Raw genomic sequence first — 22,161 nt, 5'->3', positions numbered from 1 at the left:
ATATGCTCCTTGTATTGAACACTGCAATTGTAATTGAAATGGGCACTTTTCTTTTGATAAATTCAGATATTTGCCGGGGTGGTCTTAGGAGTCTCACCTGTGCCAAGTACGTTTACGAATAACTTTATTATATGCAGTGGAAGAGCAGAAAAAAGGGCAGTAAAAAGTCATGGTTATGGTCAAGCTAATCTTTTGTATGGTCATGATAGCCAGCCCCTCTCTTCGCTAAACTGATGTCCCTCAGGCCAGATATGTCACCACAAGCCACTTTCAGAATCATCCAGCGCCATATGCAGTGCCCAGTTGACGCCAAGACAAGAACACCTCCCTTCACTATGCATGGGATGGCTTTTTCAGGACAAGGACAGGCTAATTTTATGTTTGGTATAGAGTCTCCTCCCCCATGACTTTTAACAAACATTTTATTACTAATTTCAAATTATTTCTCTTAGGCTCCTTTCTCACAGCGTTTTTGCCCACGTTCATTGGTCCAGTCGGCTTATGTGTGGACCATCCAGCCAAACGGGATTGAGGTGTATGTACCAATGGGGCCATAGACTATAATGGTACCAACAGAGCAAATGTGTGCTGTGTTGTGCATCATTTCCGGATGTATATGCCTACTGGAGGCAGACACTCAGACGTAGTACCCTGAGACTGTGTTCCCACCTCCACTAGGCATATACGCTCAAATCCCATTTTGCAGGTGGTTCGGACGTAATCATCTTAGGGACCAACGAACATGGGCAAGAAAGCAATGAGAAAGGAGCCTTATGAGATTCAGCCAGAAGAAAAACTCATCATTATGAACCTGTAAAGGGTTGTTGGTGGTTTAGGGACCTAAACCCTTCTGACAGGTTCCCTGTAACCCTTACCAGTCATGGCAAATTTTTGTTTTTGCACTTTTGTTTCTACCTCCACTTCTTCCAAGAGATGCATTTTTTTTTAAATTTTTCCATTGACATATTCATATGATTGCTTATTTTTTTGCAGGATTAATTATGGTTTTAAATTACATTATTCACTTTACCATACAACAGTGTTTCCCAAACTCCAGCCTTCGTGGCACCCCAACAGATCATGTTCTCAGAATTTCTTTACTATTGCAGAGGTGATGAAGAGAACAATGGCAAAACCACTTTAGAAAATGATGATGGGTCCACCAGAGTCTAAAAGATGCCTCATGTAGTTATGTATCCCCGTAACTTATTATTTTTTTTTTTGGGGTGATGGAATTTCTTTTTGTTTTTTTGTACTGTAAGTTGACATTCTTTATTGGTACCATTATGTCATTATAGAAATTTTGATCTCTTAGCAAAGATCCAGTCTTCAAAGGTGATTTGAATAAAAAGAAAATTTATTTTGAATATTGGTTACAATTAAAAAAATGGACAGATAAGAAAGAAAGAGATACAAGCGCATGGAGACCTCACAGTGAGAGAAGTCTGACTCTTCTCAAGGAAACCGGTTTAAAAGCCAGAATTCCAGCACTCGGTCACAAGGCTTCCACAGACAACCAAACCAAGGGACTGGCACATTTAAGTAATGTATAAGCAATTAGCATTTTGTCTATCGCCCTAGGATCTGGTTTCTACCAGAACATCTTGTCTTATCAGAAAACCCTTAATAAAGAATCTTACAGAACAATCCAATGATGGACGTCTGTAGGCTATAGCCTTAGTTACCGTACTTCAGCTGAAATGACAAAAGAAGCAAAGCAAAGCTGATACACAACAAGCAATAGAACATATTGGTAGCATTCAGGTTATAAGAAATATATTGATTATTTTATCAGCTTTATCCTAAATAAATCAATCAAAATAACATTAGATACTTTTACAAGCTAGAAGTACAGTGCTTGTAAATACACATGAAGATATGAAAAGCAAATGATAGAATAAAGGTAAAAACACAAATTGCAACAATTGGTTGAGAAATGAGCCAAATAACTCGTTTAACCAAACTTCTATGGAAGACATCCATGAGAACAGGTCCCCATCACATATCTTAGATATTCACCCTTAGACCAGGTTCACATAGCGTTAAGGCAGTCCGTTGAACACATAGCATTGACTGACTGCATTAACGCTACCCCCATAACGTGATCGCATTATGTGATCCCGCCAACGCAGATGCTCCATCTGCGCTAGCAGTGACGGACCCTCGGACGCTGCAGACCGCGTCCAAGGGTCCGTCACAGAATGACGGCACACTGCTAACGCATGCTGCTTATGACATGCGTTAGCGATGCTTTCATCTATACGAGTGTATGGGTGTGTTAACGCATCCGTTACATAGTGTTAATGCCGCTATGTAACGGATGCATTAAACGCAGCACCCGAATGCTATGTGAACACAACCTTAGAGCTCTTTTACCTTCTAGATAGGGCCATAAAGAGTGTAGCTTATGTGTAGACCCGGACATGACAGGGTTTGTAAAGGTATAGGCCAATAAGTAGTTAATATTATGTTAGTCACTTTAACAGAGAGATGGGAAGGGCGGAGTGGGTCAGAGTAATAGGTCATACCGTATGTGTATCTGATTGGGTGTATATTGGGTGGGGACTTTGAGTGCCCTAAGAAGAAAAATCGAGTCGAGAATAATTGCCATTTCCATTTCTTTTTTTATCCAGGACCACCAAACAACTCCCACCCGCCCTTATACTTTTTTATTTTATTTTTTTAATTCTGGTGGTGGACTGGTGTTCTTTTGGTTTTTGTTTTCTTCTATTAAGTCATGGTAGCTGGTGCTAAGGAGGTCAGGGTTGGCCTTCAGGCTTCAAATATAATGGAGGAACCCCCGGAGGTATGGTAACCCTTCATTATTGAGTTATGATTTAGTTCCTGCGAGGGAACAGGTTATACTAGTAGAGTGGGCATCATCGTGATATTTTGGGTTCGATGTACGTGACTTTTCAAAAGTGCTAAATCTAGAAGGGATTCTAATCCTCATGATGGAAAGAGATTATTGGTTTTATCGAGAAAGTCAGATTTTGCCTAACCCGTATAGATGGGATCACATTTCCTAAAATATTAACAGGCAACCACTTGTAGACTTTGTGGCCACAAAGGAAATACAGATTTCCAGATGAAATAAGAGACTTATTTTTATGTTGATGTAGAAAGGCTTAAGTTGCCTTTTACAATAGTAGATAAAACTCGTGGTTAATAGGGTCAGAAGCAGTATGGCGCATTACTTTCTTGTCAGTCATTTGTGTATCGGATCAGGGGATTCATCTATATTTTCACAGTTACTTTGACCCCAGATGTTAGAACACAAGTGAAATGCAAAAATGAAAAAGGCTCAAGAACAAAAATCATCTGCATGTAATAAACCGACTAACTTTAACCCAGTGAGTTTAATCTTCCATGATCTGGTAACATTTCTACTAAAACACTAGACAAAAAAAATCAAGCATTGAAACAGGGCTTAAAGGAGACACATCGGTTGGCACATAGCTACACACCCTATAGCCACAGCTAGGTTATGTGTGCTCTTATCTTCACTAGTTGAGGCCCTAGCCCTTAGGACTGGAAAGCAGCCAGTTGAGTGGGAAAAGAGGCGTTGCTCACTGTATAAGCACTTGGTGCCACCGGCTTGGGATGAGGGCTCCATTTTGGCATAGAAGCGGAATATTATTATGAGCCTACAATTCTCTGTATCATTTTTAACCAATATCAAGTGACATTTTCTTCTCAGCAGGATGGAACCTCAGCGTAGATTGGGGGGGTTGAAACTTTTTGCATTGGGAGTTGTAGATTCAGATGAGCTGTCATCAGAGTAAAAGGGGGGTAATTTAAGGAAACTAAGGTTCAACACATATTCCAGTTTGTTTCGCGCGTGTTTCTTTACTCCTTGTTTCAATATGTGTTCTTTCATTTCTTTGCCGCCTTCAGTCTGAATCCACAATCTGCACATTCAAAGAAGAACAGGGAAAACCATTGCATGAAAAGGTGTCCAAATTTTTGACTAGTACTCTACATACAACATTTTGATAGCTTTTTATTGCATTTTTTTTAAGGATGCAGCAACCAAAAAATGTCAATTTTGGAATTTATTTTCGCTGTTGGTGCATCACACCTTCTACCATATGAGTTAAAGGGAACCTGTCAGCAGGATTGTGCTGAGTATCCTACAGACAGTGTCAGGTCGGCACCGTTATACTGATTAGGCTGGAGACACACTAGTGATTATAAAATTTTAAAATCAGTCCGATTTTGATGCAGGAGAGTCGGATGAGTGTAATGTGAGTGTTATGCGTTTTTTATGCGAGTACCTTCCGATTTTTCACACCTAGCATCCGATTTACATCCGAATGCAGTGCGATTGCTATCCAATTGCAATGCATTTTGAACCTGAGCTTTTACATAGAGAAATTCTCTAAGTCATTTACATATCGTTTTCAAAGAAAATATTCTTCAAAAGATAGATAGATAGATAGATTAAAAGCCGGCAAATGATCTGCTGCGTACAGTATAATCACAGAGTGACAGGATAGAATATAATAGATAAGATATATACACATAGAATGTATGTATATATATATGTCAGTCACACAAACATATATATATGTATTTATATTGCATAGAGAGATAGATAGAAGAATAACTGGTAATTCATCTTCCGGGTTCTGTAAAATCACAGCAGGAGCCGACAGGATAGAAGGGATGGATTACACACAGTAAATACATACAGAATAGGTCGTTATATAGATGTCTGTGGCAAATACAATTAGTACAGTGTGTGTGCAGCTTACTGTACATGTATTTAATTAATAAAAGATTATTTTTCAGGAAAAAAAAGGCGTGGGCTCCAGTGCAATTTTCAAAACCAGCAGAGGGAAAGCTGGCAAGTGGGGGCAGATGTTTACAGCCTGGGAAGCGGGTAATACCCATGAAGCATTCCAGGCTATTAATATCAGCTCACAACTGTAAACTTAGCCTTTACTGGCTATTAAAATGGGAGACACCAAAAAAATGATGTAGGGTCCCCCTATAATTAATAACCAGCAAAGGCTATGCAGACAGCTGGGGACTGATATAAATAGCCTAGGAAGGGGCCATGGATACTGGCTCCCCCATGGCTAAAAACATCAGCTCTCAGCCACTCCAGAGAAGGCGCATTTCTAAGATGCGCCAATTCTGGCATTTAGCCTCGCCCTTTCCACTTGCCCTGTAGTGGTGGCAAGTGGGGTAATAGTTGGGGGAGTTGATGTCAACCTTTGTATTGTGTGGTGACATCAAGCCCCTTGGTTAGTAATGGAGAGGTGTCAATAAGACATCTATGCATTACTAATCCTATAGTTACATGGTAAAAAAAGACACAGCCAAAATAAAGTCCTTTAAGAAGAAACACACAGACTCCTTTATTATTCCTAATTAAACCATACTTACGACCTTTCCTAATTCCTGTGAAGCCCTCAATCTCCTGTAATAAAAGTAAAATAAAAAACCAACAATATACCATACCTGTCTATCTGTCGTGGTGTCCCACGCTGTAATCCATATCTGGGGGATAAACCGTTTTCAACCTGGATGGTGCCAAGGTGTGACCATCCTGGCTGAAAACCACTCGTGAATGAGATGCTGCGAGCGCAGCTTCAGTGACTAGCGATGACATCACTGAAGCTGCGCTCCCTCACAGCCTGAACAGAGGTGACCTCTGGATCGTGGGAAAATGCCAGTGATAAGGTGACTGCAGTTCACGCTCAGGGTCTTCACAGCAGATCACAATGAAAAATTGTCACGGTGATCTGCTGTGAAGACACTGAGCTTGAACTGCGGTCACCTTATCACTGGCATTTTCCCATGGTCCAGAGGTGGGAATTTTGCACACCGTGAAAAATTGTCACGGTGAGCTGTCTGGCTTTGCACTTTCTGCAAAGCCTATGACTATATAAGTACATCATCTACAGTCATGGCCAAAAGTTTTGAGAATGACACAAATATTAATTTTTACAAAGTCTACTGCTTCATTTTTTCTAATGGCAATTTGCATATACTCCAGAATGTTATAAAGAGTGATCAGCTTAACAGCAATTACTTGCAAAGTCAATATTTGCCTAGAAAATTAACTTTATCCCCCAAAACACATTTCAACATCATTGCAGCCCTGCCTTAAAAGGACCAGCTAACATCGTTTCAGTGATTGCTTCATTAACACAGGTGTGGGTGTTGATGAGGACAGGGCTGGAGATCAATCTGTCATGATTAAGTAAGAATGACACCACTGGACACTTTAAAAGGAGGCTGGTGCTTGGCATCATTGTTTCTCTTCTGTTAACCATGGTTATCTCTAAAGAAACACGTGCAGTCATCATTGCACTGCACAAAAATGGCCTAACAGGGAAGAGTATCGCAGCTAGAAAGACTGCACCTCAGTCAACAATCTATCGCATCATCAAGAACTTCAAGGAGAGAGGTTCCCTTGTTGCCAAAAAGGCTCCAGGGCGCCCAAGAAAGACCAGCAAGCGCCAGGACCGTCTCTTAAAAGTGTTTCAGCTGCGGATCGGGCTACCAGCAGTGCAGAGCTTGCTCAGGAATGGCAGCAGGCAGGTGTGAGTGCATCTTCACGCACTGTGAAGCGGAGACTCTTGGTGCAAGGCCTGGTCTCAAGGAGGGCAGCAAAGAAGCCACTTCTCTCCAGAAAAAACATCATAGACAGACTGATATTCTGCAAGAGGTACAGGGAGTGGACTGCTGAGGACTGGGGTAAAGTCATTTTCTCTGATGAATCCCCTTTTCGATTGTTTGGGACATCTGGAAAACGGCTTATTCGGAGAAGACCAGGTGAGCGCTACCACCAGTCTTGTCTCATGCTAACTGTCAAGCATCCTGAAACCATTCATGTGTGGGGTGGCTTCTCAGCCAAGGGAATGGGCTCTCTCTCAGTCTTGCCTAAAAACACAGCCATGAATAAAGAATGGTACCAGAATGTCCTCCAAGAGAAACTTCTCCCAACCGTCCAAGAGCAGTTTGGCAATCAACAATGCCTTTTTCAACATGATGGAGCACCTTGCCATAAAGCAAAGGTGATAACTAAATGGCTCAGGGAACAAAACATAGAGATTTTGGGACCATGGCCTGGAAACTCCCCAGATCTTAATCCCATTGAGAACTTGTGGTCAATCATCAAGAGACGGGTGGACAAACAAAAACCTTCAAATTCAGACAAAATAAAAGCATTGATTTTGCAAGAATGGACTGCTATCAGTCAGGATTTGATCCAGAAGTTGATTGAGAGCATGCCAGGGAGAATTGCTGAGGTCCTGAAGAAGAAGGGTCAACACTGCAAATATTGACTTGCTGCATTAACTCATTCTAACTGTCAATATAACCTTTTGTTACTCATAATATGATTGCAATTATATTTCTGTATGCGATAAAAACATCTGACAAACACACATAAAAACCAGAGGGCAGCAGATCATGTGAAAATATAATATTTGTGTCATTCTCTAAACTTTTGGCCATGACTGTACACTTTCAAAATATTTTCATACAAAATGTTGTTACAGATTCAATGAGTCATCCATACAGTTTAACATGGTTATTGTTGCATTATGGTGGTAAAAGTATTTAAAACATACAAAAAGAGTAGAAAAATAGTTCAGGATTAGATTACTCATCTATACAGTATTACGTGCTTTCTGTCACATATTTGTGGTATGTAACAGTCGAAAAAAAGTTTGAAAATGTTGCTTCTTTCTTCACATTTCTTACCCATACACTTTTCTGTGTTCTGGGGTAAATGTTTGTGATATATAAGACTCAAAAAATGGTAAAAAAAAAATTCTGGGTTACATTTCTCAGCCATACAGTATTACATGTCCTTGGGTAGATTTCGTTGGTATGTAACCCTCCAAAAACTTGTTAAAAATGTTATTGTTATTATATTGATCACCCATAGATTATTCTGTGGTCTGGATTACATTTTGTTGGTATATAATACTCAAAAAACTTGGTAAAAATGTATCAGTATTATATTGATCACACATAGGGTATTACATCTTCTTGGGTACATCTAATTGCTATAAAAGCCTCCAAAAAAAATTTAAAAAATGAATCAGTATTATAATGCTCATTCCATGGTCTGGAGTACATTTCATTGGTATTAAATCCTCAAAAAACATGGTAAAAAATTTATCAGTATTAAATTGCTTACCTATGGAGTATTCTGTGGTGTGGAGTACATTTTGCTGGTACATAAGCCTCAAAAAATGTGTTAAAAATTTATTGGTGTTATATTGCTTGCCTATAGGGTATTACATCTTCTTCGGTGCTTTTTGTTGGTATAAAAGCCTCAAAAAAAACTTGCTAAAAAAGGATAGTTATTAAACTGCTCACTTATAGGGTATTACATCTTCTTGGATACATTTCGTTGCTACATAACCCTCAAAAAATGTGGACAAAATTTTATCGGTATTATATTGCTTATCCAGAGACTATTCCGTGGTCTGGAGTGTATTTCGTTGGTATAAAAGACTTAAAAATTTTAAGGAAACTCATCTGCAGCACAGGGGCGGACATACCGCCAGTGCAGCCGCATCGAGGCCTAGCAGTGGAGGGGGGCCCATGCAGGATGGTAAATAATGTGGGCAATCTGGCTTGCTTCTCTAGCCCTGAGACTCCGGAGGGGGGCCATGGCCAGATTGTCCTCCCTGCAGTGGTGAGCAGGGAGCGATCCCTGTAGCTCGGCCACGTACAAGAAAAAATGACAGGAGAGTGGAAGCTACAGGGATCCGTCCTCTGCTTGCTGCCTGGCGCTTTCTGTCTGACACAGGTGTGCGGCTGGATGACGTCAGCATTCAGCCGTGCCTGTGTCATAGAGAAAGCTGCCAGCGACGATGATGTTGGGGGTGGAACAAATGGAGAGGTGAGTGGTGGTATGCTTTTTTAACCCCTTCATGACCAAGCCTATCTTGACCTTAATGACCTGGCCATTTTTTGCAATTCTGACCAGTGTCCCTTTTATGAGGTAATAACTCAGGAACGCTTCAACGGATCCTAGCGATTCTGAGATTGTTTTTTTGTGACATATTGGGCTTCATGTTAGTGGTAAATTTAGGTCGATAATGTTTGCGTTTATTTGTGAAAAAATCAGAAATTTGGCAAAAATATAGAAAATTTCGCAATTTTCAAATTTTGAATTTTTATTCTGTTAAACCAGAGATTTATGTGACACAAAATAGTTACTAAATAACATTTCCCACATGTCTACTTTACATCAGCACAATCTTGGAAACAAAATATTTTTTTGTTAGGAAGTTATAAGGGTTAAAAGTTGACCAGCGATTTCTCATTTTTACAATAAAATTTACAAAACCATTTTTTTTAGGGACCACCTCACATTTGAAGTCACTTTGAGGGGTCTATATGGCAGAAAATACCCAAAAGTGACACCATTCTAAAAACTGCACCCCTCAAGCTACTCAAAACTGCATTCAAGAAGATTATTAACCCTTCAGGTGTTTCACAGGAACTAAAGCAACGTGGAAAGAAAAAATGGGCATTTTAATTTTTCCAACAAAAATTTTCTTTTAGCATCAATTTTTTCATTTTCACATGGGCAACAGGATAAAATGGATCCTAAAATTTGTTGGGCAATTTCTCCTGAGTACACTGATACCGCATATGTGGTCATAAACCACTGTTTGGGCGCACGGCAGGGCTCAGAAGGGAAGGAGCGCCATTTGACTTTTTGAATGGAAAATATGCTGGAATATTTAGCGGTTGCCATGTCGTGTTTGGAGAGCCCCTGTGTGCTTAAACATTGGAGCTCCCCCACAAGTGACCCCATTTTGGAAACTAGACCCCCTAAGGAACTTATCTAGATGTGTAGTGAGCACTTTGAACCCCCAACTGCTTCACAAAAGTTTATAACAAAGAGCAGTGAAAATAAAAAATATTTTTTTTCCTCAAAAATGATTTTTAGCACACTATTTTTAATTTTCACAAGGCTAACAGGAGAAATTGGACCCCAAAAGTTGTTGTCCAGTTTGTCCTGAGTACGCTGGTACCCCATATGTGGGGGGGAACCACTGTTTGGGCACACGGCAGGGCTCAGAAGGGAAGGAGCGCCATTTCACTTTTTGAAATGCAAAATACTTCTAATCGTTAGCGGACACCATGTCGTGTTTGGAGAGCCCCTGTGTGCCTAAACATTGGAGCTCCCCCACAAATGACCCCATTTTGGAAACTAGACCCCCTAAGGAACTCATCTAGATGCATAGTGAGCACTTTGAACCCCCAAGTGCTTCACAAAAGTTTATAACGCAGAGCCGTGAAAATAAAAAATATTTTTTTTCCTCAAAAAATTATTTTTTAGTGCGCAATTTTTTATTTTCACAAGGGTACCAGGATAAACTTGACCACAAAAGTTGTTGTCCAGTTTGTCCTGAGTATGCTGGTACCCCATATGTGGGGGGGAACCACTGTTTGGTCACACGTCGGGGCTCGGAAAGGAAGTAGTGACATTTTGAGATGCTGACTTTGATGGAATGGTCTGCGGGCATCATGTTACATTTGCAGAGCCCCTGATGTACCTAAACTGTGAAACCCCCCACAAGTGACCCCATTGTGGAAACTAGACCCCCACAGAACTTATCTAGATGTGTGGTGAGCACCTTGAACCCCCAAGCGCGTCACAGAAGCTTATAACGCAGAGCCGTGAAAATAAAAAATAATTTTTTTTTCCTCAAAAAAATGATTTTCAGCCAGCAATTTTTTATTTTCACAAGGGTAGCAGGATAAATTGGACCCCAAAAGTTGTTGTACAGTTTGTCCTGAGTACGATGGTGCCCCATATATGGGGGGAACCATTGTTTGGGCACACGTCGGGGCTCGGAAGGAAAGTAGTGACGTTTTGAAATGCAGACTTTGATGGAATGGTCTGCGGTCGTCGTTACGTTTGCAGAGCCCCTGATGTGCCTAAACAATAGAAACCCCCCACAAGTGACCCCATTTTGGAAACTAGACCTCCCAAGGAACTTACCTAGATTCCTGGTGAGCACTTTGAGCCCCCAAGTGCTTCACAGAAGTTTATAACGCAGAGACGTGAAAATAAAAAAATAAAAATTTTTCCACAAAAATACTTTTTTAGCCCCCAATTTTTTATTTTCCCCAAGGGTACCAGGAGAAATTAGTCCCCAAAAGTTGTTGTGCAATTTTTCCTGAGTACGCTGATACCACATATGTTGGGGTAAACCACTGTTTGGGCACACGTCGGGGTTTGGAAGGGAGGGAGCACCGTTTGACTTTTTGAACGCAAAATTGGCTGGAATCAATGGTTGCACCATGTCGCGTTTGGAGACCCCCTGATGTGCCTAAACAGTGGAAACCCCACAATTCTAACTTCAACCCTAACCCCAACACACCCCTAACCACAGCCCTAACCCCAACACATCCCTAACCCTAATCCCAACCCTAACCCCAACACACCCCTAATCCTAATCCCAACCCTAACCCTAACCACAAGCCTAACCCTAATTCCAACCCTAACCCTAATTCTAACCCTAATTCCAACCCTAACCCTCTTTCCAACCCTAACCCTCTTTCCAACCCTAACCCTAACCTGTTATGAGCTCATTTTCTTCTCCTCCAGTTGAGAGTTCTTCCGTTCTCCCTCTGGTGGTGACAGGAGGTAGTGAGGTTGGTTTAAGTGGTAGTGATCTGCCACCTGATGAGGAGGATAACGATTGGATCTCTGGAGTATCAGACTTGATATAAGACAGCCGACGCCCTATCCTGGTGCTGGTGATTCAGTCTGCTTCTCAGGTCTTGGACTTCAGCTCTCTTCCAGTCTTCTCAAGTTAAGTTTGTTTTTTGCTAATGTTCACACTTGCGCTTGTTGGTCAATTCAGTTTCTTGTGTGGTCAACTTGCCCCTGCTGGGGCTATGCTGAACTTCCACTCCTATTTATCTGTATTTGCCAATTTGCCTTTTTGTCCCTTATTAGATTGGCCTCTTTTTGCTCTGTTTCAGAATATTTCAGAGTGCTGATATAGTGGGAGAAGTCTAGTGACTTCAGGGTTAATTTTGCTATCAGAAGTGTTGGACATTATTTTGGTAGGGTTTTTTGGCAGATTGCAGACAGTGGCTTTCCTTTCCTGTCCTTTCTAGTTAGTCGGGCCCCATCGTTTGCTCAGCCTATTTTCCTGCCTGTGTTTGTGTTTTCATCTTGCTTCACCGTCAATACATGTGTGGGGGCTGTCTATTCCTTTGGGGTCTGCTCTGGGGCAGTTAGTTTTCCCTTTCCTTGCTCTAGGTTTATGTAGTCCTCCGGCGGTGATGAGGAGTCTAGGAACATCGTAGGAACGCTCCACTGCTACTGTTAGTTGTGTGGTTAAGATCAGGGATCTGCAATCTGCATAGTTACCAACCTCTCTGGTTTTCTGGGACTTAGCTTTTTGTTGTTCCTCCTCGGTGACCCATTCATAACAGAATCACCAGCCATACCGCAGATTCTAGGGTACTCAAAAGCAGGGAAAAATTGTTTAAAAGAAAGAGGAAAAAAAAAAGTGTCAGAATTTATTTTTTTTTACATATTTTTTCCTCTTTTTTTTTTTTCTTCTGGGGCCGTAGGAGGATTTTTTTTTCCTAATGGAGATTAAGCAATTGTCTGATCGTGTGGAGCAACTTGCTGCTGAAGTGCAAGGAATTTCCACCTACCTCATTCAGTCACATGCTGCTGAACCTAAGATTCCTACTCCTGATGTGTTTTCTGGGGATCGGTCTAAATTTCTGAATAATTGTAAATTATTTCTTGCCTTGAAGCCTAATTCATCGGGGAGCTCTGTGCAGCAGGTTAAAATTGTCATCTCCTTGCTGCGCGGCGATCCCCAGGATTGGGCTTTTTCTCTGACACCTGAAAATCCTATTCTGACTAATGTGGATGCATTTTTTCAGGCCTTGGGGTTGTTGTATGATGAACCTAATGCCGTTGATCAAGCTGAGAGAACCCTGTTGGCATTAGACCAGGGTCAGGATCCTGCAGAGTTGTACTGTCAAAAATTCCGAAAGTGGGCGGTCCTTACTACATGGAATGATAGTGCATTGGCAGCTCTCTTTCGGAAAGGTTTGTCAGAGACCGTAAAAGATGTTATGGTGGGATTTCCTGTTCCTTCTGGTCTGGATGGCTCTATGTCATTAGCCATTCAAGTTGATCGGTGTTTAAGTGAACGTAAAACTACACGGGAGGCGCTGCCACCTTTTGAACAAATGTCTGAACGTATGCAATGTGATGGGGTTTTGTCTAGGGCACAACGTCGGGAGTTTAGAAGGCGTAATAAGCTGTGTTTTTTCTGTGGAGACGCCTCTCATACTATTTCTGTCTGCCCTAAACGAGAGAAACGTTTTGCACACACATTTGCTGTGGGCAGTATGCAACCTAAGTTCCTTTTGGCAATTACTCTGATCTGCTCCTTGTCTACATTTTCCACTAAGGCTTTTGTGGATTCAGGAGCAGCTCTGAATCTGATGGATTTGGACTTTGCTAAACGTTGTGGTTTGTCCATGACGCCTCTGCAGACGCCTATTCCCTTGAGGGGTATTGATGCCACTCCTTTGGCGGAGAAAAAGCCTCAGTTTTGGACCCAGGTGATAATGCGAGTTGCCCCAGACCACCAAGAAAATTGTAAATTTTTAGTGCTGCATAATTTGCACGATACTATTGTTCTGGGTTTCCCCTGGTTGCAAACTCATAACCCAGTTTTGGATTGGAAATCTGTGTCTGTGGTGAGTTGGGGTTGTCAGTGTGTACTTAGGGACGCTCCTGTTTTCTCCACCTCTCCTCAGTCTCATGATATTCCTGATTATCTGGCTGATTTCTCTGATGTATTTAGTAAGAGTAAGTCTGCATCTTTGCCTCCTCATAGGAGTTATGACTGTGCAATTGACTTGATGCCTGGGTGTAAATTTCCCATGGGTCGGCTTTTCAGCTTATCTGTACCCGAACATGATGCTATGCGATCCTATATTAAGGAGTCGGTGGAGAAGGGTCATATTAGACCATCCTCGTCACCTTTAGGGTGTGTGCAGACGCTGCGGAATCCGCTGCGGATTAATCCGCACGGATTTTGCAAACACCGCAGATAATCCGCAGGTCAAAAGACCTGCGGATTATCTGCGGTTTTGCCTGCGGTTTGGGCCTACGGATTCACCATCTCCACAATGGTGGAGATAGGAACCCGCTGCGGATTACGCAGAAAGAATTGACATGTCAATTCTTTCTGCGGTTTCAAAACCGCAGCAAATCCGCGCGGATTTTTCCGCAACGTCAGCACAGGTTTTTTTTACCATTCATTTGAATGGTACTGTACACCGCAGCTAAAGCTGCTGCGGGTCCGCAGCGGCCAAAACCGCTGCGAAACCGCAGCAGAATCCGCAGCGTGTGCACATACCCTTAGGTGCTGGGGTTTTTTTTGTGGCCAAGAAAGATGGTTCATTAAGACCGTGTATTGATTATCGTTCCCTTAACAAGATGACGGTTAAATATCAGTACCCGTTACCTCTGATGTCTGATTTATTCTCCAGAGTTAAGAGTGCCTGCTGGTTTACTAAGCTTGACCTCAGGGGGGCGTATAATCTTATTCGCATCAAGCACGGGGATGAATGGAAGACGGCGTTTAATACTCCGGAGGGACATTTTGAGTACATGGTGATGCCTTTTGGGCTCTCTAATGCCCCTTCTGTCTTCCAGTCCTTTATGAATGATATTTTCCGAGACTTTGTGGATAAGTTTTTGATCATCTATCTGGATGATATTTTGATCTTTTCTAGTGATTGGGATTCCCATGTGGAACATGTCCGGACTGTGTTCAGGATTTTGAGGGAGAATTCCCTGTTTGTTAAGGGATCAAAGTGCCTCTTTGGTGTACAGAGGATTTCATTTTTGGGATTTATCTTGTCTCCATCGACTATTGAAATGGACCCGGGAATTGTTGGCCATGAAATGGGCATTTGAGGAGTGGAGACATTGGTTAGAGGGAGCTAGACATCAATTTGTGGTCCTCACCGATCACAAGAATCTGATTTATCTGGAGTCGGCCAAATGCTTGAATCCTAGACAGGCTAGATGGGCCTTGTTTTTCACACGTTTTAATTTTGTGGTCTCTTTTCTTCCGGGCACTAAGAATGTTAAGGCAGACGCCCTTTCTAGGAGTTACTTTGCCGATTCTCTTAGTGTGACCGAGCCTACTACCATCCTAGGTGAGGGGGTAGTTGTTTCTGCCATTTCGCCCGATTTGAGACGCACCCTGGAGGAATTTCAGGAGGATAAACCTGAGCGTTGCCCTATGGGAAAATTGTATGTTCCTGACCAGTGGAGAAAGAGAGTGATGTCTGAAATTCATTGCTCCGCATTGGCTGGTCATCCAGGTATTTTTTGGTACCAGAGATTTGGTGAGTCGGTCCTTTTGGTGGCCTGCCTTATCTCGTGACGTCAGGAATTTTGTACAGTCCTGTGGGACTTGTTCTCGGTCTAAACCCTGTTCTCGTTCTAGTGGGTTGCTGATGCCCTTGCCGGTGCCCAAGAGGCCATGGACCCATATCTCAATGGATTTTATTTCTGATCTTCCTGTCTCTCAGAGAATGACTGTTATCTGGGTGATTTGTGATAGATTTTCGAAGATGGTCCATCTTGTACCACTCCCAAAGTTGCCATCTTCCGCTGAGTTGGTGCCCTTGTTTTTACAACAGGTGGTTCAGTTACATGAGATTCCTGAGAACATTGTGTCCGACAGAGGAGTCCAGTTTGTTTCCAGATTCTGGAAAGCCTTTTGTTCCAATCTGGGAATTCAGTTATCCTTTTCCTCCGCGTTTCATCCCCAGACCAATGGACAGACTGAGAGAACAAACCAGACCTTGGAGTCTTATTTGAGATGTTTTATATCTGCTGATCAGGATGATTGGGTCTCATTTTTGCCCTTGGCCGAATTCGCACTGAACATTAGAGCTAGTTCTGCCACTTTGATGTCACCCTTTTTCTGTAATTTTGGGTTTCATCCTCGATTCTCTTCAGGGCAAGTGGAATCTTCGTCCTGCCCAAGTGTGGACACTGTGGTTAAAAGAATGCAGCAGATATGGGACCAAGTGGTGGATAAGTTGTCACTCTCTCAGGAAAAGGCCCAGCGATTTTCCAACCGGCATAGGACCATTGGTCCCCGGTTTAAAGTGGGTGATATGGTTTGGTTGTCGTCTAAGAATATTCCTATGAAGGTTGCATCTTCTAAATTTAAGCCAAGATTTATTGGTCCTTTATAAGATTTTTGAAATTCTTAATGCTGTTTCGTTTCGATTGGCTCTTACAGTTACGTTCAAGATCCATAACTTATTTCACAAATCTCTGTTGAAGAGGTTTGTTGAGCCAGTGGTTCCTATGGCAGCACCTCCTGACTCTATGTTGGTTGAAGGCAATGTGGAATATGAGGTAGAGAAAATATTGGATTCTCGTTTGGTTAGACGGAGACTCCAGTATTTGGTCAAATGAAAGGGTTATGGTCAGGAGGATAATTCTTGGGTCTCTGCCTCCGATATTCTTGCCAATAGATTGGTTCGTGCTTTTCACCGGGCCCATCCTGATCGGCCTGGTGGCGTGGATGAGGGTTTGGTGACCCCTCCTCAAGGGGGGGTACTGTTGTGAGTTCATTCTCTGGTTCACCAGTTGTGAGTTCTCCTTCCAGACTCCCTCTGGTGGTGACGGGAAGTGGTGAGGCTGATTTGATCGGTGGAGATCTGTCACCTGAGAATGAGGATGACGATTGGACCTCGGGAATCTCAGATTGGATTTAAGACAGCCGACGCCCTATTCAGTTGCTGGTGATTCCTTCTGGCTTGTCAGCTCTTGGTTTTCAGCTCTGTTCCAGTCATCTAAAGCTAAGTTTTTCTGCTAATGTTCACACTTGATTTTGTTGGTCTATTCAGTTTTTTGTGTGTTCAGCCAGCCCCGGCTGGGGGCTTTGCTGAATTTCCACTCTTATTTATCAGTATTTTGCCAATTTGCTTTTTGTCCCTTACTAATTTGGTCTCTTTTTGCCCTGTCTCAGAATATTTCAGAGTGCTGATATAGTGGGAGAAGTCTAGTGACTTCAGGGTTAATTTTGCTATCAGAAGTGTTGGACATTATTTTGTAGGGTTTTGGGCAGATTGTAGACAGTGTCTTTCCTTTCCTCTCCTGTCTAGTTAGTTTGGGCCTCATCGTTTGCTCAGCCTATTTTCCTACCTGTGTTTGTGTTTTCATCTTGTTTCACCGTCAATACATGTGTGGGGGCTGTCTATTCCTTTGGGGTCTGCTCTGGGGCGGTTAGTTTTCCCTTTTCTTGCTTTAGGCTTATTTAGTCCTCCGACTGTGACGAGGCGTCTAGGTTCATCGTAGGCATGCTCCACGGCTGCTGCTAGTTGTGTGGTAGGATCAGGGATCTGCAATCTGCATAGGTACCAACCTCTCTGGTTTTTCTGGGCTTAGCATGTTTAGGTTTTTTCCTCCTCGGTGACCCATTCATAACAGATATCAGAATAAACGAAATAATTGGTTAGAATCTAGTAGCCCAGTAGGGAATTACAAATGTAAGAATTGCTCCTGGTATCCCTTCAAATTAAGCGGAAAAACTGTCAAGATGGGATCTGTATACCATGAGGTTAGAGAATTTATTTCATGCAAAACTACTTTTGTAGTTTTATGCCCTATTTTGTCCATGCGGTTTTTATTACATTGGTAAAACAATTCGGCCCCTCTATGTAAGGTTTAGAGAACACTTTAACTCCATTAACATGGGAAAGGGAGTTCCTAGACTCATAGAACATATGAGAAAATTTCATGGGGGAAACGCAGAGGCTTTGCGATTTACTGGTGTTGAAAGAGTTTCTGCACCACAGCATGGAGGGAATCACAGCAAGCGTCTATTACAAGTAGAAGCTAAATGGATCCTTTGCACAAAAGCCACATGTCCGCTCGGTTTAAACTAAAAAATAGACATGTCCGTTTTTCTCTGAGCAGCTACGATTATATATTAACAATTGCAGTGCTATAAGAAAATGTATTTTATGATTATGTGTTGTTGTTCTGTCTTTTTATATATTTTTTTGTGTATTTTTTTTGTATATGTTTTTAAGGGTAGAAAGGTCATTAGACATGCTCAGGTGAAGGGGAGGAGTTTTTTGTCCACACATGTGTTTATATTCATTTTACCTGCAGTCTGAGCATAGGACCTGTTGAAGCACATTGTGCGCGAAACGGCTGTTGTCCGTCTTTTTTGTACATTGCTCCCGTGCCAAAGCCTATGCCTTATACATACAAAATAAAGTAAATTACTTCACTTGAACGGTGAGTGCCATCCTTCTTTTTTCACAATGACATTTCATGTTTTTTCCTTATGGGATTGAGCACCCATTCTACACGTGAATAAGGTGTTTAAAACTGCTGTGGATGCAAAATTATGTGCGTTGATATTTAGGGTAATTTCTTTCACACAACGGTGCCGGATACTTGTTTCTTTCATTTGTGAATTAGCATTATAGAATGCTTCAGAAAAGACCTGAAAGGTTGTGGCCGCATATTATAGCGGCCATAACTGCTGACAGGTTCCCTTACATTTTTGTGTGACATTTCTAATAATCTTTTCTTTTTCTTTGCAGATTTTTGGGCACAGGAGAGAGCTACATATCACTACACCTCCAATTTAGAGTTGGTAAATCCACCATCTCTAAAATTGTGAGGTGCACATGTAATGTTATCTGGCAGAAGTTGCAGCCCATCGTGATGCCTTCCCCAACCGAGGAGACTTGGCTGCAGGTCGCAGCAGGCTTTCAGTCTGTGGCCAATTTCACAAACTGCATAGGTGCAGTTGATGGTAAACATGTAAGAGTTGAGCAGCCACCACGATCAGGATCATGCTTCTTTAATTATAAGAAGTATTTTTCGGTGGTCCTGATGGCGGTGGCTGATGCACATTACAAATTTGTTGCCATTGATGTTGGTGCCTATGGTGATACTGGGGACTCTCAGGTGTTGCGAACATCACAGATTGGTCAGCAAATTCTTAGAGAAGGCGGAACACTCCCAGCCTCACAACCTTTGCCGGGTTCCACATATCCAGTTCCCTTTGTGATGGTATCGGATGAGATGTTTCCCTTAATGACAACCCTGCTGCGCCCATATCCACAAAGGGGACTGAATGCCCGGCGGAGGATTTTTAATTATCGGCTGAGTCGTGCACGCAGATATGTGGAATGTAGTTTCGGGATCATGTGTAGTTAGTGGCGGATCTTTCACACAGCCATCCAGTTGGATAGAAACACCATTGACGCTGTGATTAAGGCATGCTGTGTACATGCTCATGAGTACAGCTCGGAGGTAGATGTTCCAGCAGCCAGAATTTAATACAGTGCACAACATGGGTCTGGGAAGGCCATCCAACTCTGGTGTGCATGTGAGAGAAACTTTTACTGACTATTTTATGAGTCCGGAAGGTGCCGTGCACTGGCAAAACTCCTGGGCTGGTGTTGTGCAGCCTGAACAGCAGAGAAGAATGGAAGAAGATTGACCGACCCAAAAGAAGAACCCAAGATCAATATCAAAATGTGTTTGTTTGTTTTTCTCAAAAAAAGTTTAATCTGTATTTTTATGTAATAAAAAATATGATTGTTAATTTCATGTGCGTTATGTTTTCTATTTATTAAGTGGGGTTTGTTCAAACAAATTATCATCATTCTTCTACTTCCAAAAGTCCAGTGCCCATATACCCATCACACATATCCTACATCCCATAGGCCCGTGCCTATATACCCATCACACATTCTCTATCCCATAGTCCAGTGCCCATATACCCATCACACATCCTCCATCCCATAGTCCCGTGCCCATATACCCATCACACATCCTCCATCCCATAGTCCAGTGCCCATATAACCATCATACATATCCTCTATCCTATAGTCCAGTGCCCATATACCCATCATACATATCTTCTATCCCATAATCCAGTGCCCATATAACCTTCATACATATCCTCTATCCTATAGTCCAGTGCCCATATACCCATCATACATATCCTCTCTCCCATAGTCCCGTGCCCATATACCCATCATACATATCCTCTATCCTATAGTCCAGTGCCCATATACCCATCATACATATCCTCTCTCCCATAGTCCCGTGCCCATATACCCATCATACATATCCTCTATCCTATAGTCCAGTGCCCATATACCCATCACACATCCTCCATCCCATAGTCCAGTGCCCATATAACCTTCATACATATCCTCTATCCTATAGTCCAGTGCCCATATACCCATCATACATATCCTCTCTCCCATAGTGCACTCATATACCCATGACACAGTCAGAGATAGAGGCCTTGTCTAGCCCCCTTATGCTAATGTATATAAAAAAAATTGAAAATATAACTTTATTTTATAACCAATAAACTAATCATGACAAACATTGTCATTATTTTTTCAATATGAAAATATTCTCAACTTATGGCCAAATAGGTACATTTTTGGACAACATAACAAAAAATGTTGCCTGGCTTCAAAAAAGGTGATTGGTCTGTTGGTGTTGAAGCAGCCCTTGTGTTGGCAACGTCCAACTCGGCGTGGCAAACTTGAAAGATCATCACAAAAAATAGAAATTTAGTTTAAACAATGGTAGTCCGGGCAACAGGGCCATATTTGCCACTAGGCGCTTGAGGGCACGTGCCTAGTGCGGCAGGATGCGGGGGGGGCACCTGCACAAGGTTTTTTTTTTTATATATATAGTCCGGGGTCCCACCCACCCAACCCACCTAAGTCTTCCGGCTGCTGCAAGGCTGAGGAGCCTGGAGGTGTCCGCAGACTGCAGCGTGCAGGGAAAGTGGGCGGCTGTCAACTGCTGGCTGAGGGGCACCCTCTTCTACCTCTGAAGCAAGTGGCATAGTGCATTATGATGAGTTGGACTGCAAAGGGCCCATATATTGTTCTTCCACGGGGACCCTATTCTTTGCTCACAAGTGTGTGTTGATAGATAGATAGATAAATATATTAATGTGTGTTTGTGGAATTATGGAAGTATGAAAAGTATAATAATTGGGAGGAAAAGTCAAAACAATAAAGGATTAAATAGTGTATAAATTTTGTCCGTCACAGCTGCCTTTACAAGATTGATAAGAACTACAAAACTGTCTGTTTTGTATTGTGATTTGTCACTGTCATTTTTCCACCTCGGCCACATATGGACCTGGAAGTGCGGTGTACAGGAGATATTTACCCTTTAGCAGGGGCCAGGGCCGATATACAGGTGAAATCACTCGCACGTATAATACGGCAGAGAAAAAAAACGATGATGTGAGCTGCCCCATAGATTAATACTGGTCCGAGTGTTATGCGATTTTTTTTTCTCGCATAGCACTCGTCCGTATTCCTCGCTAGTGTAAATCCAGTCTTAGTCATACTCACCAATGGGCGAGCAGCACCAAAAGTACCAAGAGCAGCATAAACTCTAAATTCAGCCTTGCTGGGTAATAACCATAGGATGTTGCTGGATCCGATGGGAAAGTGGCAGTCGGTGAGGGTCCCAGCCTTTGTGTGCTTCCTGACTCCGAATGCTGCGAATAACTGCTGGCTGGTCTACTGGATTTGGTAGTCAGGTGCTCGTTGTTGGGCTTGTTGTCAAACATAATCTGCAAAAGAAACCAAGATCACTTTTTCTCCTTCACGTCAAAGATTTTCGAAAACTGTCATGCAGAGCTAGCTCCCACTCTCGAAGACTCTGAAGAATGCTGGTTCCTACCCATGTTTGGAGTATACCAGTCTAAGAAACCGGGCCAGGTTAGAGTGGTGTTTGACTCCAGTGCTAAGTTTGATGATATCTCCCTGAATAATGTCCTACTGACAGGACCATACCTCAATAACAAACTGCTGGGAGTACTTATGCGCTTCCGTAAGGATTCCATTGCCTTCATCGCTGACATCCAGCAAATGTTCCATTGTTTCCTTGTGAGAGAGAGACAGAACTTCCTGAGATTCTTCTGGAACAGAGACAATGGTCCTACTAAAGAAGTCACGGAGTATCGCATGAGAGTGCACATCTTTGGCAACAGTCCTTCACCTGCAGTCGCCATTTATGGACTCAAAAGGTCGGCTTGAGAAGGAGAAACAGAATATGGATCAGATGTCAGACAGTTC

General features: G+C 42.3%; 1 protein-coding gene across 5 annotated transcripts in view; it reads right to left on the bottom strand.

Moving 5' to 3' along the window:
- Positions 1–1,336: 1,336 nt before the first annotated feature.
- LOC141097458 (uncharacterized) overlaps positions 1,337–22,161 on the bottom strand; it is a 100,675-nt gene continuing 79,850 nt past the window's right edge. For 4 of the 5 annotated variants that reach the window (XM_073584650.1, XM_073584649.1, XM_073584647.1 and 1 more), the window contains exons 5-6: positions 21,433–21,656; positions 1,337–3,911 (exon numbers count right to left, since the gene is read on the bottom strand). In XM_073584650.1, the coding sequence (XP_073440751.1) occupies position 3,911; positions 21,433–21,656 (225 nt within the window). In that variant the 3' untranslated portion in view covers positions 1,337–3,910. The remainder of the gene's footprint in view (positions 3,912–21,432; positions 21,657–22,161) is intronic. The other variant, XM_073584651.1, reaches the window with a different exon arrangement.

The sequence above is a fragment of the Dendrobates tinctorius genome, unplaced genomic scaffold (assembly GCF_039654945.1).
Source record: "Dendrobates tinctorius isolate UK_male_01 unplaced genomic scaffold, ASM3965494v1 ptg000084l, whole genome shotgun sequence".
In the NCBI taxonomy this organism is placed as follows: domain Eukaryota; kingdom Metazoa; phylum Chordata; class Amphibia; order Anura; family Dendrobatidae; genus Dendrobates; species Dendrobates tinctorius.
Note: the sequence above shows the minus strand (reverse complement) of the source record. Positions and strands in the feature narration are given on the sequence as shown.